Here is a 16053-nt window from a genome sequence, read left to right on the forward strand (position 1 = left end):
TGTGGGTAGGTTTGGCCATTCTTTTGTCTGTTTCCTTGCGCTACCTTGCTAATGCAGGAGACAGCGACAAAGTACAATGAATAATAAATAAATAAATGATGGTTACTAGTACAAATGGAATAAAACTCAAGGCTGAAAATTGTGGTATGGATGTGGGAAAAAGCTTCTTTTCCTATAGGTGTGTTGAGCAGTGGAATAAGGTACCACCAGACGTAGTGAATGCTAAAACTATAAATACCCTCAAAAGTCATTTAGACAAATATCTTACAAGTTCAGGTATACATTGAGAAAAATGCCAGGAATAAATGTTTAAACAACTGCAGTAACAGGGACACTAAAAGCCTAATGTGCAGTAGTGAGGAGTCAGTGATTGCTCAAAAACAGTACAGGGCAGAATTACATTTTTTTTGTCAAATAATTTTTTTCAAGACAACCCAGTCATGGGCCAATCAGGCCTCCTGTTGTCTGTCCTTCTCGTGTAAATATGTAAACTCATTTCATTTCCATTTCCACCCTATGCAAAACCCTATCCTTCAAACATATCCATTTTTGCCCCCCAGATAACATTCTCTCTCTTCACAAATTCATCAGTGTATCTAGAACCTCCGTCCACTCCAACACCCTAATACTCTTCCCCTTTAATGCTTCCATTCCTGTCATGTCCACTCACAGTTTTTTAAAACACCTTACTTCCCCTATTTTTCTCAATCTAAAATTAATCTCAACTAACTTGTCCCTCAACCCTGCTACACTTAATAATCTTGCTTTTATTCATATTCACTCTCAGCTTTATCCTTTCACACACTTTCAAAGTTAATCACCAACTTCTGCAGTGTCTCACTGAAATCAGTCATCGGTGATGTACTATCAGCAAACAACAACTGACTCGCTTCCCAGGCCCTCTCATCCCCAACAAACTGCATACTCGCCCCTCGCTCCAAGACTCTTACATTTACCTCCCTCACCACCACATCCATAAACAAATTGAACATTCATGATGAAATCACACACCCCTACTGCACACCAACTTTCACTTGAAACTGCTCACTCTCCTCTCTTCCAACTTGTACACATGCCTTACACCCTTGATACAAACTTCTCACCGATTCTAGCAGCTTACCCCACACACCATATATTCTGAATACTTTCCATAAAGCATCTCTACCAACTCCATCCAAATCCATAAACGCCACATACAAATTCATCTGATTTTCTAAACATTTTTCACAAATTCTTAATGCAAACACCCAATTCATACATCCTCTGGCACTTACGAAACCTCACTGATCCTCAGTATGATGCTCTGTACATGCCTTCACCCTTTCAATCAATACCATCCCATACAACTTACCAAATATATTCAACGAACTTATACCTCTTTAGTTTGAACACTCACCTTTGTTGCCTTTGCATTTATACAACAGCACTATACATGCATTCTGCCATCTTCAGGCACCTCACCACAATCCATACATACATTGTATATCCTTACCAAACAAATCAACAACACAATCACCCCCTTTCTTAATAAATTCAACTGCAATACCATCAACTCCAGCCACCTTTCCACATTTCACCTTACACAAGGCTTTCACCACCTCTTCTCTCTTCATCAAACCACTCTCCCTAACTCACTTTGCATAACACCCCAACTTCAAGACCCTACATCTGCCACCCTATCATCAAACACACTTTCCTTTTTGCACCTTCACTGTTCCCATTTGTTCGACTGTCTTATGCACATTATTACATCATTTATCTCCTTCAAAAACAATCTTTTTATTCACCCTAAAGTTTAATTATACTCTTTCACCCCAATTCTCATTTGCCCTCTTTTTGATCCCATGCACCTTCCTCCTGACCTCCTGTTGCTTTCTCTTATACATCTCCCAATCAATTGCATTCCTTCCCTGTAAGTTCTGGTCAAACCCCTCTCTTTCACTAGCAACTTTATTTCTCCATCCCACCTCTCACTACCCTTTCAACTTTACCCACCTCCCAACTTTCACATGCCATCGATGCTGTTCTATATACCTCCCATTCATCATCCATTCCTCTTGCTTCATTTACTCTCACCTTTTGCCCTTCTACACTCAATCTCTCCTAGTATTCCTCTATACAAGTCTCCTTTCCAAACTCACTCACTCTCACCATCCTCTTCTCCCAGACATTGTCTCCCCTTTCCTGGAAAGCTCTACAAATCTTCATCCTCACCTCCAAAAGATGGTGATCAGACATCACATCAGCTACCCCTCAGCACATTAACATCCAAAAGATTCTCTTTTACATGCTTATCAATTAATATTTATATTCATCTATTTTGCTTTGTCAGTGTCTCCCGCATTAGCGAGGAAGCGCAAGGAAACACATACATCTCAACCTATACATCTCAACGTATACATATTATACACACACAGACATATACATATATACACATGTACAAATTCAAACTGTCTGCCTTTATTCATTCCCATCGCAATCCCGCCACATATAACAATCCCCTCCCCCCAAATGTGTGTGAGGTAGCGCTAGGAAAAGACAACAAAGGCCACTTTCGTTCACACTCAGTCTCTAGCTGTCATGTATAATGCACCGAAACCAAAGCTCCCTTTCCACATCCAGGCCCCACACAACTTTATATGGTTTACCCCAGACGCTTCACATGCCCTGGTTCAATCCATTGACAGCACATCGGCCCCGGTATACCACATCATTCCAATTCACTCTATTGCTTGCACACCTTTCACCCTCCTGTGTGTTCAGGCCCCGATCACTCAAAATCTTTTTCACTCCATCTTTCCACATCCAATTTGCTCACCCACTTCTCATTTCCTCCATCTCTGACACATATATAATCTTGGTCAATCTTTCCACACTCATTCTCTCCATGTGACCAAACCATTTCAAAACACCCTCCTCTGCTCTCTCAACCACACTCTTTTTATTACCACACATCTCTCTTACCCTATTATCACTTACTTGATCAAACCACCTCACACCACATATTGTACTCAAACATCTCATTTCCAGCACATCCACCCTCCTCCGCACAACTCTTTCCATAGCCCATGCCTCGCAACCATATAACATTGTTGGAACCACTATTCCTTCAAACATACCAATTTTTGCTTTCCGAGACAATGTTCTCGACTTCCACACATTCTTCAACGCTCCAAGAACTTTTGCCCCCTCCCCCACCCTACGATTCACTTCCACTTCCATGGTTCCATCCGCTGCCAAATCCACTCCCAGATATCGAAAACACTTCACTTCCTTCAGTTTTTCTCCATTCAAACTTACCTCCCAAATGACTTGTCCCTCAACCCTACTGTACCTAATAACCTAGCTCTTATTCACAGTTACTCTCAGCTTTCTTCTTTCATACACTTTACCAAACTCAGTCACCAGCTTCTGCACTTTCTCACACGAATCAGCCACCAGCGCTGTATCATCAGCAAACAACAACTGACTCACTTCCCAAGCTCTCTCATCCACAACACACTGCATACTTGCCCCCCTTTCCAAAACTCTTGCATTCACCTCCCTAACAACCGCATCCATAAACAAATTAAACAACCATGGAGACATCACACACCCCTGCCGCAAACCTACATTCACTGAGAACCAATCACTTTCCTCTCTTCCTACACGTACACATGTCTTACATCCTAGATAAAAACTTTTCACTGCTTCTAACAACTTGCCTCCCACACCATATATTCTTAATACCTTCCACAGAGCATCTTTATCAACTATCATACGCCTTCTACAGATCCATAAATGCTACATACAAATCAATTTGCTTTTCTAAGTATTTCTCACATACATTCCTCAAAGCAAACACCTGATCCACACATCCTCTACCACTTCTGAAACCACACTGCTCTTCCCCAATCTGATGCACTGTACATCCCTACACCCTCTCAATCAATACCCTCCCATATAATTTCCCAGGAATACTCAACAAACTTATACCTCTGTAATTTGAGCACTTACTTTTATCCCCTTTGCCTTTGTACAATGGCACTATGCAAGCATTCCGCCAATCCTCAGGCTCCTCACCATGAGTCATAAATACATTAAATAACCTTACCAACCAGTCAACAAAAGTCACCCCCTTTTTTCATAAATTCCACTGCAATACCATGCAAACCCACTGCCTTGCCGGCTTTCATCTACCGCAAAGCTTTTACTACCTCTTCTCTGTTTACCAAATCATTTTTCCTAACCCTCTCACTTTGCACGCTACCTCGACCAAAACACCCTATATTTGCCACTCTATCATCAAACACATTCAACAAACCTTCAAAATACTCACTCCATCTCCTTCTCACATCACCACTACTTGTTATCACCTCCCCATTAACCCACTTCACTGGAGTTCCCATTGATTCCCTTGTCTTATGCACTTTATTTACCTCCTTCCAAAACATATTTTTATTCTCCGTAAAATCTAATGATACTCTCACCCCAACTCTCATTTGCCCTCTTTTTCACCTCTTGCACCTTTCTCTTGACCTCCTGCCTCTTTCTTTTATACATCTCTCAATCATTTGCATTATTTCCCTGCAAAAATCATCTAAATGCCTCTCTCTTCTCTTTCACTAATAATCTTACTTCTTCATCCCACCACTCACTACCCTTTCTATAAAAATCTGCCCACCTCCCACACTTCTCAATCCACAAGCATCTTTTGCGCAATCCATCACTGATTCCCTAAATACATCCCATTCCTCCCCCACTCCCCTTACCTCCTTTGTTCTCACCTTTTTCCATTCTATACTCAGTCTCTCCTGGTACTTCCTTACACAAGTCTCCTTCCCAAGCTCACTTACTCTCACCACTCTTTTCACCCCCAACATTCTCTCTTCTGAAAACCTCTGCAAATCTTCACCTACGCCTCCACAAGATAATGATCAGACATCCCTCCAGTTGCACCTCTCTGCACATTAACATCCATAAGTCTCTCTTTCGTGCGCCTATCAATTAACACATAATCCAATAATGCTTTCTGGCCATCTCTCCTACATATTATATTTATTTATTTTGCTTTGTCGCTGTCTCCCGTGTTAGCAAGGTAGCACAAGGAAACAGACGAAAGAATGGACCAACCCGCCCACATACACATGTATATACATACACGTCCACACATACCTATACATCTCAATGTACATACCTATACATCTCAATGTACACATACATATACACACACAGACATATACATATATACACATGTACGTAATTCATACCGTCTGCCTTTATTTGTTCCCATCACCACCTCGCCACACATGGAATAACAACCCCCTCCCCCCTCATGTGTGCGAGGTAGCGCTAGGAAAAGACACCAAAGGCCCCATTCGTTCACACTCAGTCTCTAGCTGTCATGTAATAATGCACCGAAACCACAGCTCCCTTTCCACATCCAGGCCCCACACACTTTCCATGGTTTGCCCCAGACACTTCACATGCCCTGGTTCAATCCACTGACAGCACGTCAACCCCGGTATACCACATCATTCCAATTCACTCTATTCCTTGCCCGCCTTTCACCCTCCTGCATGTTCAGGCCCCGATCACACTAAATCTTTTTCACTCCAGCTTCCCACCTCCAATTTGCTCTCCCACTTCTCCTCGTTCCCTCCACCTCTGACACATATATCCTCTTGGTCAATCTTTCCTCACCCATTCTCTCCATGTGACCAAACCATTTCAAAACACCCTCTTCTGCTCTCTCAACCACACTCTTTTTATTTCCACACATCTCTCTTACCCTTACATTACTTACTCGATCAAACCACCTCACACCACATATTGTCCTCAAACATCTCATTTCTAGCACATCCACCCTCCTGCGCACAACTCTATCCATAGCCCACGCCTCGCAACCATACAACATTGTTGGAACCACTATTCCTTCAAACATACCCATTTTTGCTTTCCGAGATAAGGTTCTCGACTTCCACACATTCTTCAAGGCTCCCAGAATTTTCGCCCCCTCCCCCACCCTATGATTCACTTCCACTTCCGTGGTTCCATCCGCTCCCAAATCCACTCCCAGATATCTAAAACACTTTAATTCCTCCAATTTTTCTCCATTCAAACTTACCTCCCAATTGACTTGACCCTCAACCCTACTGTACCTAATAACTTTGCTCTTATTCACATTCACTCTTAACTTTCTTCTTTCACACACTTTACCAAACTCAGTCACCAGCTTCTGCAGTTTCTTACATGAATCAGCCACCAGTGCTGTATCATCAGCGAACAACAACTGACTCACTTCCCAAGCTCTCTCATCCACAACAGACTGCATACTTGCCCCTCTTTCCAAAACTCTTGCATTCACCTCCCTAACAACCCCATCCATAAACAAATTAAACAACCATGGAGACATCACACACCCCTGCCGCAAACCTACATTCACTGAGAACCAATCACTTTCCACTCTTCCTACACATACACATACCTTACATCCTCGATAAAGACTTTTCACTGCTTCTAACAACTTGCCTCCCACACCATATATTCTTAAAACCTTCCACAGAGCATCTCTATCAACTCTATCATATGCCTTCTCCAGATCCATAAATGCTACATACAAATCCATTTGTTTTTCTAAGTATTTCTCACATACATTCTTCAAAGCAAACACCTGATCCACTCTCCTACTTACATACATATATTTATGTATATCTCGCTTTTTAAACCAGGTATTCCCAATCACCAGTCCTTTTCCAGCACATAAATCTACAAGCTCTTCACCATTTCCATTTACAACACTGAACACCCCATGTATACCAATTATTCCCTCAACTGCCACATTACTCACCTCTGCATTCAAATCACCCATCACTATAACCCAGTCTCATGCATCAAAACTACTAACACACTAACTCAGCTGCTCCCAAAACACTTGCCTCTCATGATATTTCTTCTCATGCCCAGGTACATATGCACCAATAATCACCCATCTCTCTCCATCAACTTTCACTTTTACCCATATCAATTTACTTTCTTACACTATCACACACTCCCACTACTCCTGTTTCAGGAGTAGTGCTACTCCTTCCCTTGTTCTTGTCCTCTTACTAACCCCTGACTTTACTCCCAAGACATTCCCAAACCAGTCTTCCCCTTTACCCTTGAGCTTTGTTTCACTCAGAACCAAATCATCCAGGTTCCTTTCCTCAAACATACTACCTATCTCTCCTTTTTTCTCATCTTGGTTACATCCACACACATTTAGACACCCCAATCTGAGCCTTCGGGGAGGATAAGCACTCTCCGCGTGACTCCTTCTTCTGTTTCCCCTTTTAGAAAGTTAAAATACAAGGATAGGAGGGTTTCCAGCCCCCATTCCTGTCCCCTTTAGTCGCCTTCTACGACACGTGAGGAAAGCATGGGAAGTATTCTTTTTCCCATCCCCAGGGATAATGGAATCTAATATGTAATCAATATGTAATCTAATAATAGCCACTGAATATCTCTCCTACACACATATGCATACTTGCATACATTTATTTATTTGTTATACTTTGTCGCTGTCTCCCGCGTTAGTGAGGAAGTGCAAGGAAACAGACGAAAGAACGGCCCAACCCACCCACATACACATGTATATACATACACATCCACACACGCACATATACATACCTATACATCTCAATGGATACATATACGTATATACACATGTACATAATTCATACTGTCTGCCCTTCTTCATTCCCATCACCACCCCGCCACACATGAAATAACAACCCCCTCCCCCACATGTGCACAAGGTAGCGCTAGGAAAAGACAAAGGCCACATTCGTTCACACTCAGTCTCTACCTGTCATCTATAATGCACCGAAACCACAGCTCCCTTTCCACATCCAGGCCCCACAGAGATTTCCATGGTTTACCCCAGATGCTTCACATACCCTGGTTCAATCCATTGACAGCACGTCCATCCTGGTATACCACATTGTTCCAATCCACTCTATTCCTTGCATGCCTTTAACCCTCCTGCATGTTCAGGCCCCGATCACTCAAAATCTTTTTCACTCCATCTTTCCACCTCCAATTTGCTCTTCCACTTCTCCTCGTTCCCTCCATCTCTGACACATATATCCTCTTGGTCAATCTTTCCTCACTCATTCTCTCCATGTTACCAAACCATTTCAAAACACCCTCTTCTGCTCTCAACCACCCTCATTTTATTATCACACATTTCTCTTACCCTTTCATTACTTACTCGATCAAACCACCTCACACCACATATTGTCCTCATCATCTCATTTCCAGCACATCCACCCTCCTTCGCAAAATTCTATCTATAGCCCACACCTTGCAACCATATATCATTGTTGGAACCACTATTCCTTCAAACATACCCATTTTTGCTTTCCAAGATAACATTTCGACCCACACATCCTTCAACACTCCCAGAACTTTCGCCCCTTCCACTACAATATGATTCACTTCTGTTTCCATGGTTTCATCCGCTGCCAGATCCATTCCCAGATATCTAAAACACTTCACTTCCTCCAGTTTTTCTCCATTCAAACTTACCTCCCAGTTGACTTGTCCCTTAACCCTAATGTACATAATAACCTTGCTCTTATTCACATTTACTCTTAACTTTCTTCTTTCACAAACTTTACCAAACTCTGTCACCAGCTTCTGCACTTTCTCACATGAATCAGCCACCAGTGCTGTATCATCAGCGAACAACAACTGACTCACTTCCTAAGCTCTCTCATCCACAACGGACTGCATACTTGCCCCTCTCTCCAAAACTCTGGCATTCACCTCCCTAACAACCCCATCCATAAGCAAAGTAAACAACCATGGAGACATCACACACCCCTGCCACAAACCAACATTCACTGAGAACCAATCACTTTCCTCTTTTCCTAAACGTACACATGCCTTACATCCTCGATAAAAACTTTTCAGTGCCTCTAACAATTTGCCTACCACACCATATATTCTTAATACCTTCCACTGAGCATCTCTATCAACTCTGTCATATGCCTTCTCCAGATCCATAAATGCTACATACAAATCCATTTGCTTTTCTAAGTATTTCTCACATACATTCTTCAAAGCAAACACCTGATCCACACATCCTCTACCACTTCTGAAACCACACTGCTCTTCCCCAATCTGATGCTCTGTACATCCCTTCACCCTTTCAATCAATACCCTCCCATATAATTTCCCAGGAATACTCAACAAACTTATACCTCTGTAATTTGAGCACTTACTTTTATCCCCTTTGCCTTTGTACAATGGAACTATGCATGCATTCTGCCAATCCTCAGGCACCTCACCATGAGTCATACATACACTAAATAATCTTACCAACCAACCAGTCAACAATACAGTCACCCCCTTTTTTAATAAATTCCACTGCAGTACCATCCAAACCCACTGCCTTGCCGGCTTTCATCTTCCGCAAAGCTTTTACTACCTCTTCTCTGTATACCAAATCATTCTCCCTGACCCTCTCACTTTGCACACCACCTCGACCAAAACACCCTATATCTGCCACTCTATCATCAAACACATTCAACAAACCTTAAAAATACTCACACCATCTTATCACATCACCAATACTTATCATCATCTCCCCATTAGCCCCCTTCACTGATGTTCCCATTTGTTCCCTCATCTTACACACTTTATTTACCTCCTTCCAAAACATCTCTTTATTCTCCCTAAAATTTAATGAAACTCTCTCACCCCAACTCTCATTTGCCCTCTTTTTCACCTCTTGCACCTTTCTCTTGACCTCCTGCCTCTTTCTTTTATACATCTCCCACTCATTTGTATTATTTCCCTGCAAAAATCATACAAATGCCTCTCTTCTCTTTCACTAATAATCTTACTTCTTCATCCCACCACTCACTACCCTTTCTAATCTACCCCCCTCCCACGCTTCTCATGCCACAAGCATCTTTTGCACAAGCCATCAGTACTTCCCTAAATACATCTCATTCCTCCCCCACTCCCCTTACCTCCTTTGTTCTCACCTTTTTCCATTCTGTACTCAGTCTCTCCTGGTACTTATTCACACAAGTCTCCTTCCCAAGCTCACTTACTCTCACCACTCTCTTCACCCAACATTCTCTCTTCTTTTCTGAAAACCTCTACAAATCTTCACTTTCGCCTCCACAAGATAATGGTCATACATCCCTCCAGTTGCACCTCTCAGCAAATTAACATCCAAAAGTCTCTCTTTTGTGCGCCTATCAATTAACACGTAATCCAATAATGCTCTCTGGCCATCTCTCCTACTTGCATACGTATATTTATGTATATCTCTCCTTTTAAACCAGGTATTCCCAATCACCAGTCCTTTTTCAGCACATAAATCTACAAGCTCTTCACCATTTCCATTTACAACACTGAACACCCCATGTACACCAATTATTCCCTCAACTGCCACATTACTCACCTCTGCATTCAAATCACCCATCACTATAACCCGGTCTCGTGCATCAAAACTACTAACACACTCACTCAGCTACTCCCAAAACACTTGCCTCTCATGATCTTTCTTCTCATGCCCAGGTGCATATGCACCAATAATCACCAATCTCTCTCCTTCCACTTTCAGTTTTAACCATATCAATCTAGAGTTTACTTTCTTACACTCTATCACATACTCCAACCACTCTTGTTTCAGGAGTAGTGCTACTCCTTCCCTTGGTCTTGTCCTCTCACTAACCCCTGATTTTATTCCCAAGACATTCCCAAACCACTCTTTCCCTTTACCCTTGAGCTTCGTTTCACTCAGAGCCAAAACATCCAGGTTCCTTTCCTCAAACATACTACCTATCTCTCCTTTTTTCTCATCTTGGTTACATCCACACACATTTAGACACCCCAATCTGAGCCTTTGGGGAGGATGAGCACTCCCCGTGTGACTCCTTCTTCTGTTTCCCCTTTTAGAAAGTTAAAATACAAGGAGGGGAGGGTTTCTAGCCCCCCGCCCCTGCCTCTTTTTAAACTACGTATTACCAATCACTAGCATTATTTTTGCAAACAACTCAATAAGCTTATCATTTCCATTCTTAACAATGAGTACCCCATGCACACCAATTATACCCTTAACTGTCACATTACTAATCTTTACATCAAAACTACCAACAAACTCACTCAGCTGTTCTTAAAACACTTGCCTCTCATGATCTTTCTTTTCATGACCACGTGCATAACCACCAATAATCACCCCTCTCTCTCCATCCACTTTCAGTTCTGCCCAAATCAATCTAGAATTGACTTCCTTACACTCTATCACAGACTCCCACAACTCCTGCTTCAGTAGTGTTACTCCTTCCTTAACTCTTGTCCTCTCACCAACTCCATATATTACTCCTAAGACTACACCAAATCATTCTTCCCCTTTACCCTTGAGCTTTGTTTTACTAAGAGCCAGAACAACCAGGTTTCTTTTCTGAAACATATCTATCCTCTCTTCTCATCTCAAGTTACATTCACACACATTCAGACACCCTACTCTGATCAGGCCTTTGAGGGGGATGAGCACTTTCTTCTTGGCTCCTTCTACTCCCTCTTTTAGAAATTGAAATACAAGAAAGGGAGGGTTTCTAGCCCCCCGCCCCTGCCTCCTTTAGTTGCCTCTACGACACATAAGGAATACGGAGGAAGAAATCCTTCTTCCCTAACTCAGGCATCAAAATGTTTTGTCATCATACATATTGATGATAGAGTGGCAGATATAGGGTGTTTTGGTCGAGGTGGTGTGCAAAGTGAGAGGGTTAGGGAAAATGATTTGGTAGACAGAGAAGAGGTAGTAAAAGCTTTGCGGAAGATGAGAGCCGGCAAGGCAGTGGGTTTCCATGGTATTGCAGTAGAATTTATTAAAAAAGGGGGTGACTGCATAATTGACTGGTTGGTAAGGTTATTTAATGTATGTATGACTCATGGTGAGGTGCCTGAGAATTGGCGGAATGCATGCATAGTGCCATTGTACAAAGGCAAAGGGGATAAGAGTGAGTGCTCAAATTTCAGAGGTATAAGTTTGTTGAGTATTCCTGGGAAATTATATGGGAGGGTATTGATTGAGAGGGTGAAGGCATGTACAGAGCATCAGATTGGGGAAGAGCAGTGTGGTTTCAGAAGTGGTAGAGGATGTGTGGATCAGGTGTTTGCTTTGAAGAATGTATGTGAGAAATACTTAGAAAAGCAAATGGATTTGTATGTAGCATTTATGGATCTGGAGAAGGCATATGATAGAGTTGATAGAGATGCTCTGTGGAAGGTATAAAGAATATATGGTGTGGGAGGCAAGTTGTTAGAAGCAGTGAAAAGTTTTTATCGAGGTTGTAAGGCATATGTACGTGTAGGAAGAGAGGAAAGTGATTGGTTCTCAGTGAATGTAGGTTTGCGGCAGGGGTGTGTGATGTCTCCATGGTTGTTTAATTTGTTTATGGATGGGGTTGTTAGGGAGGTGAATGCAATAGTTTTGGAAAGAGGGGCAAGTATGAAGTCTGTTGTGGATGAGAGAGCTTGGGAAGTGAGTCCGTTGTTGTTCGCTGATGATACAGCGCTGGTGGCTGATTCATGTGAGAAACTGCAAAAGCTGGTGACTGAGTTTGGTAAAGTGTGTGAAAGAAGAAAGTTAAGAGTAAATGTGAATAAGAGCAAGGTTATTAGGTACAGTAGGGTTGAGGGTCAAGTCAATTGGGAGGTAAGTTTGAATGGAGAAAAACTGGAGGAAGTAAAGTGTATTAGATATCTGGGAGTGGATCTGGCAGAGGATGGAACCATGGAAGCGGAAGTGGATCATAGGGTGGGGGAGGGGGCGAAAATCCTGGGAGCCTTGAAGAATGTGTGGAAGTCGAGAACATTATCTCGGAAAGCAAAAATGGGTATGTTTGAAGGAATAGTGGTTCCAACAATTTTGTATGGTTGCGAGGCGTGGGCTATGGATAGAGTTGTGCGCAGGAGGGTGGATGTGCTGGAAATGAGATGTTTGAGGACAATGTGTGGTGTGAGGTGGTTTGATCGAGTAAGTAACGTAAGGGTAAGAGAGATGTGTGGAAATAAAAAGAGCGTGGTTGAGAGAGCAGAAGAGGGTGTTTTGAAATGGTTTGGGCACATGGAGAGAATGAGTGAGGAAAGATTGACCAAGAGGATATATGTGTCGGAGGTGGAGGGAACAAGGAGAAGTGGGAGACGAAATTGGAGGTGGAAAGATGGAGTGAAAAAGATTTTTTGTGATCGGGGCCTGAACATGCAGGAGGGTGAAAGGAGGGCAAGGAATAGAGTGAATTGGATCGATGTGGTATACCGGGGTTGACGTGCTGTCAGTGGATTGAATCAGGGCATGTGAAGCGTCTGGGGTAAACCATGGAAAGCTATGTAGGTATGTATATTTGTGTGTGTGGACGTGTATGTATATACATGTGTATGGGGGTGGGTTGGGCCATTTCTTTCGTCTGTTTCCTTGCGCTACCTCGCAAACGCAGGAGACAGCGGCAAAAAAAAAAAAAAACTAACATTGTACATCATATTCAATGAGTGCCCCTGGAAGGAAAAAGTATTCATAGAAAAGACTTGTGCCAATATCTGGGCATCTCTGTTTCACCTAAATTAAATGTTCTCACACCAACTATTGGTATGGATGATGTAATAAGTTATCAACACCATCACTAATGTTCTCAGCTCAACAAGAATAATAGTATTGGGATGAAAATCAAGTCTCTCTCATAAATCAGAAAATGTGGATACCTTGAATGAATCCTTATTTTCTGGTGCACGATCTTCTTTCTCCAAGTTGTTAACTCTGTGGCGACGAAGAGGAGGCAGCACTAATTTGACCTTGCCAAATTTGCTGCAAGAAAGAGGTAATTATAAATCAATGAGCAATGTATTCCAAACACACAATGTCAATCAAGCCACAACAAAATTAAGGATAAATGACCTCCACTTAACCATAAAAGCATCAATAAAGAAACAGCTCGAATTGCTTCCTCTCATACATTAATATTTCAATTTCTCTAGGCAAACACACACACTGCATTTCCATTTGCTGGTAAGTGCATAATTACAAAACAACCTCAATTACTTCAGTCATCCTTAATATTCTCTGACTACATAATTCCTCATGGAAGAAACAACAGGTACCCATTAAATATAGGACAAAAAATGAGACTACAATTAACAAGATATTTTTATTTGACTACAATTAACAAGAAAGAAATTTTTATTTATCTATTTATTTTGCTTTGTCACTGTCTCCCGTGTTAGCGAGGTAGTGCAAGGAAACAGACGAAAGAATGGCCCAACCCACCCAAACACACAAGTATATACGTACACATCCACAAACGCAAATATACATACCTATACATCTCAATGTATACATATATATACACACACAGACATATACATATATACACATGTGCATAATTCATACTGTTTGCCTTTATTCATTCCCATCGCCACCCCACAACACATGAAATAACAAACCCCTCCCCCTCATGTGCGCTAGGAAACAACAACAAAGGCCCCATCCGTTCACACTCAGTCTCTAGCTGTCATGTATAATGCACTGAAACCACAGCTCCCTTTCCACATCCAGGCCTCACGGAGCTTTCCATGGTTTACCCCACACGCTTAAGACACCCTGGTTCAATCCATTGACAGCACGTTGACCCCGGTATACCAAATCGTTCCAATTCACTCTCTTCCTTGCATGCCTTTCACCCTCCTGCATGTTCAGGCCCCGATCACTCAAAAACTTTTTCACTCCATCTTTCCACCTCCAATTTGGTCTCCCACTTCTCCTCGTTCCCTCCATGTCTGACACATATATCTTCTCAGACAATCTTTCCTCTCTCATTCTCTCCATTTGACCAAACCATTTCAAAACATCCTCTTCTGCTCTCTCAACCACACTCTTTTTATTACCACACATCTCTCTTACCCTATTATCACTTACTCAATCAAATCACCTCATACCACATATCCTCCAAAATCTCATTTCCAGGACATCCACCCGCCTCAGCACAATTCTATAGCCCACGCCTTGCAACCATATAACATTGTTGGAACCACTATTCCTTCAAACATACCCATTTTTCCTTTCCAAGATAATGTTCTCGACTTCCACACATTCTTCAACGCTCCCAGAACTTTAACCCCCTCTCCCACCCTATGATTCACTTCCGCTTCCATGGTTTCATCCGCTCCCAAATCCACTCCCAGATATCTAAAACACTTCACTTCCTACAGTTTTTCTCCATTCAAACTAACCTCCCAATTGACTTGTCCCTCAACCATACTGTACCTAATAACCTTGCTCTTATTAACATTTACTCTAAGCTTTCTTCTTTCACACACTTTACCAAACTCAGTCACCAGCTTCAGCAGTTTCTCACACAAATCAGCCACCAGCGCTGTATCATCAGCGAACAACAACTGACAGACCTCCCAAACTCTCTCATCCACAACACACTGCATACTTGCCCCTCTTTCCAAAACTCTTGCATTCACCTCCCAACCAATCCCATCCATAAACAAATTAAACAACCATGGAGACATCACACACCCCTGCTGCAAACCAACACTGAAGGAGAACCAATCACTTTCCTCTCTTCCTACACGTACATATGCCTTAAATCCTCGATAAAAACTTTTCACAGCTTCTAACAACTTGCCTCCCACACCATATATTCTTAATACCTTCCACAGAGCATCTCTATCAACTCTATCATATGCCTTCTCCACATCCATAAATGCTACATACACATCCATTTGCTTTTCTAAGTATTTCTCACATACAATCTTCAAAGCAAACACCTGATCCACACATCCTGTACCACTTCTGAAACCACACTGCTCTTCCCCAATCTGATGCTCTGTACATGCCTTCACCCTCTCAATCAATACCCTCCAATATAATTTACCAGCAATACTCAACAAACTTATACCTCTGTAATTTGAGCACTCACTCTTATCCCCTTTGCCTTTGTACAATGGCACTATGCACGCATTCCGCCAATCCTCAGGCACCTCACCATGAGTCATACATACATTAAA

The 16053-nt window shown here is 42.1% G+C and overlaps 1 protein-coding gene across 1 annotated transcript in view; it reads right to left on the reverse strand.

Annotated features, from left to right (window-relative positions):
- Positions 1-16053, reverse strand: part of LOC139751130 (uncharacterized) — a 95565-nt gene that overhangs the window by 45334 nt on the left and 34178 nt on the right. The window contains exon 3 of the mRNA XM_071666230.1: positions 13744-13846. Within this exon, the coding sequence (XP_071522331.1) occupies positions 13744-13846 (103 nt within the window). The remainder of the gene's footprint in view (positions 1-13743; positions 13847-16053) is intronic.

The sequence above is a fragment of the Panulirus ornatus genome, chromosome 11 (genome assembly GCF_036320965.1).
Source record: "Panulirus ornatus isolate Po-2019 chromosome 11, ASM3632096v1, whole genome shotgun sequence".
NCBI lineage: Eukaryota > Metazoa > Arthropoda > Malacostraca > Decapoda > Palinuridae > Panulirus > Panulirus ornatus.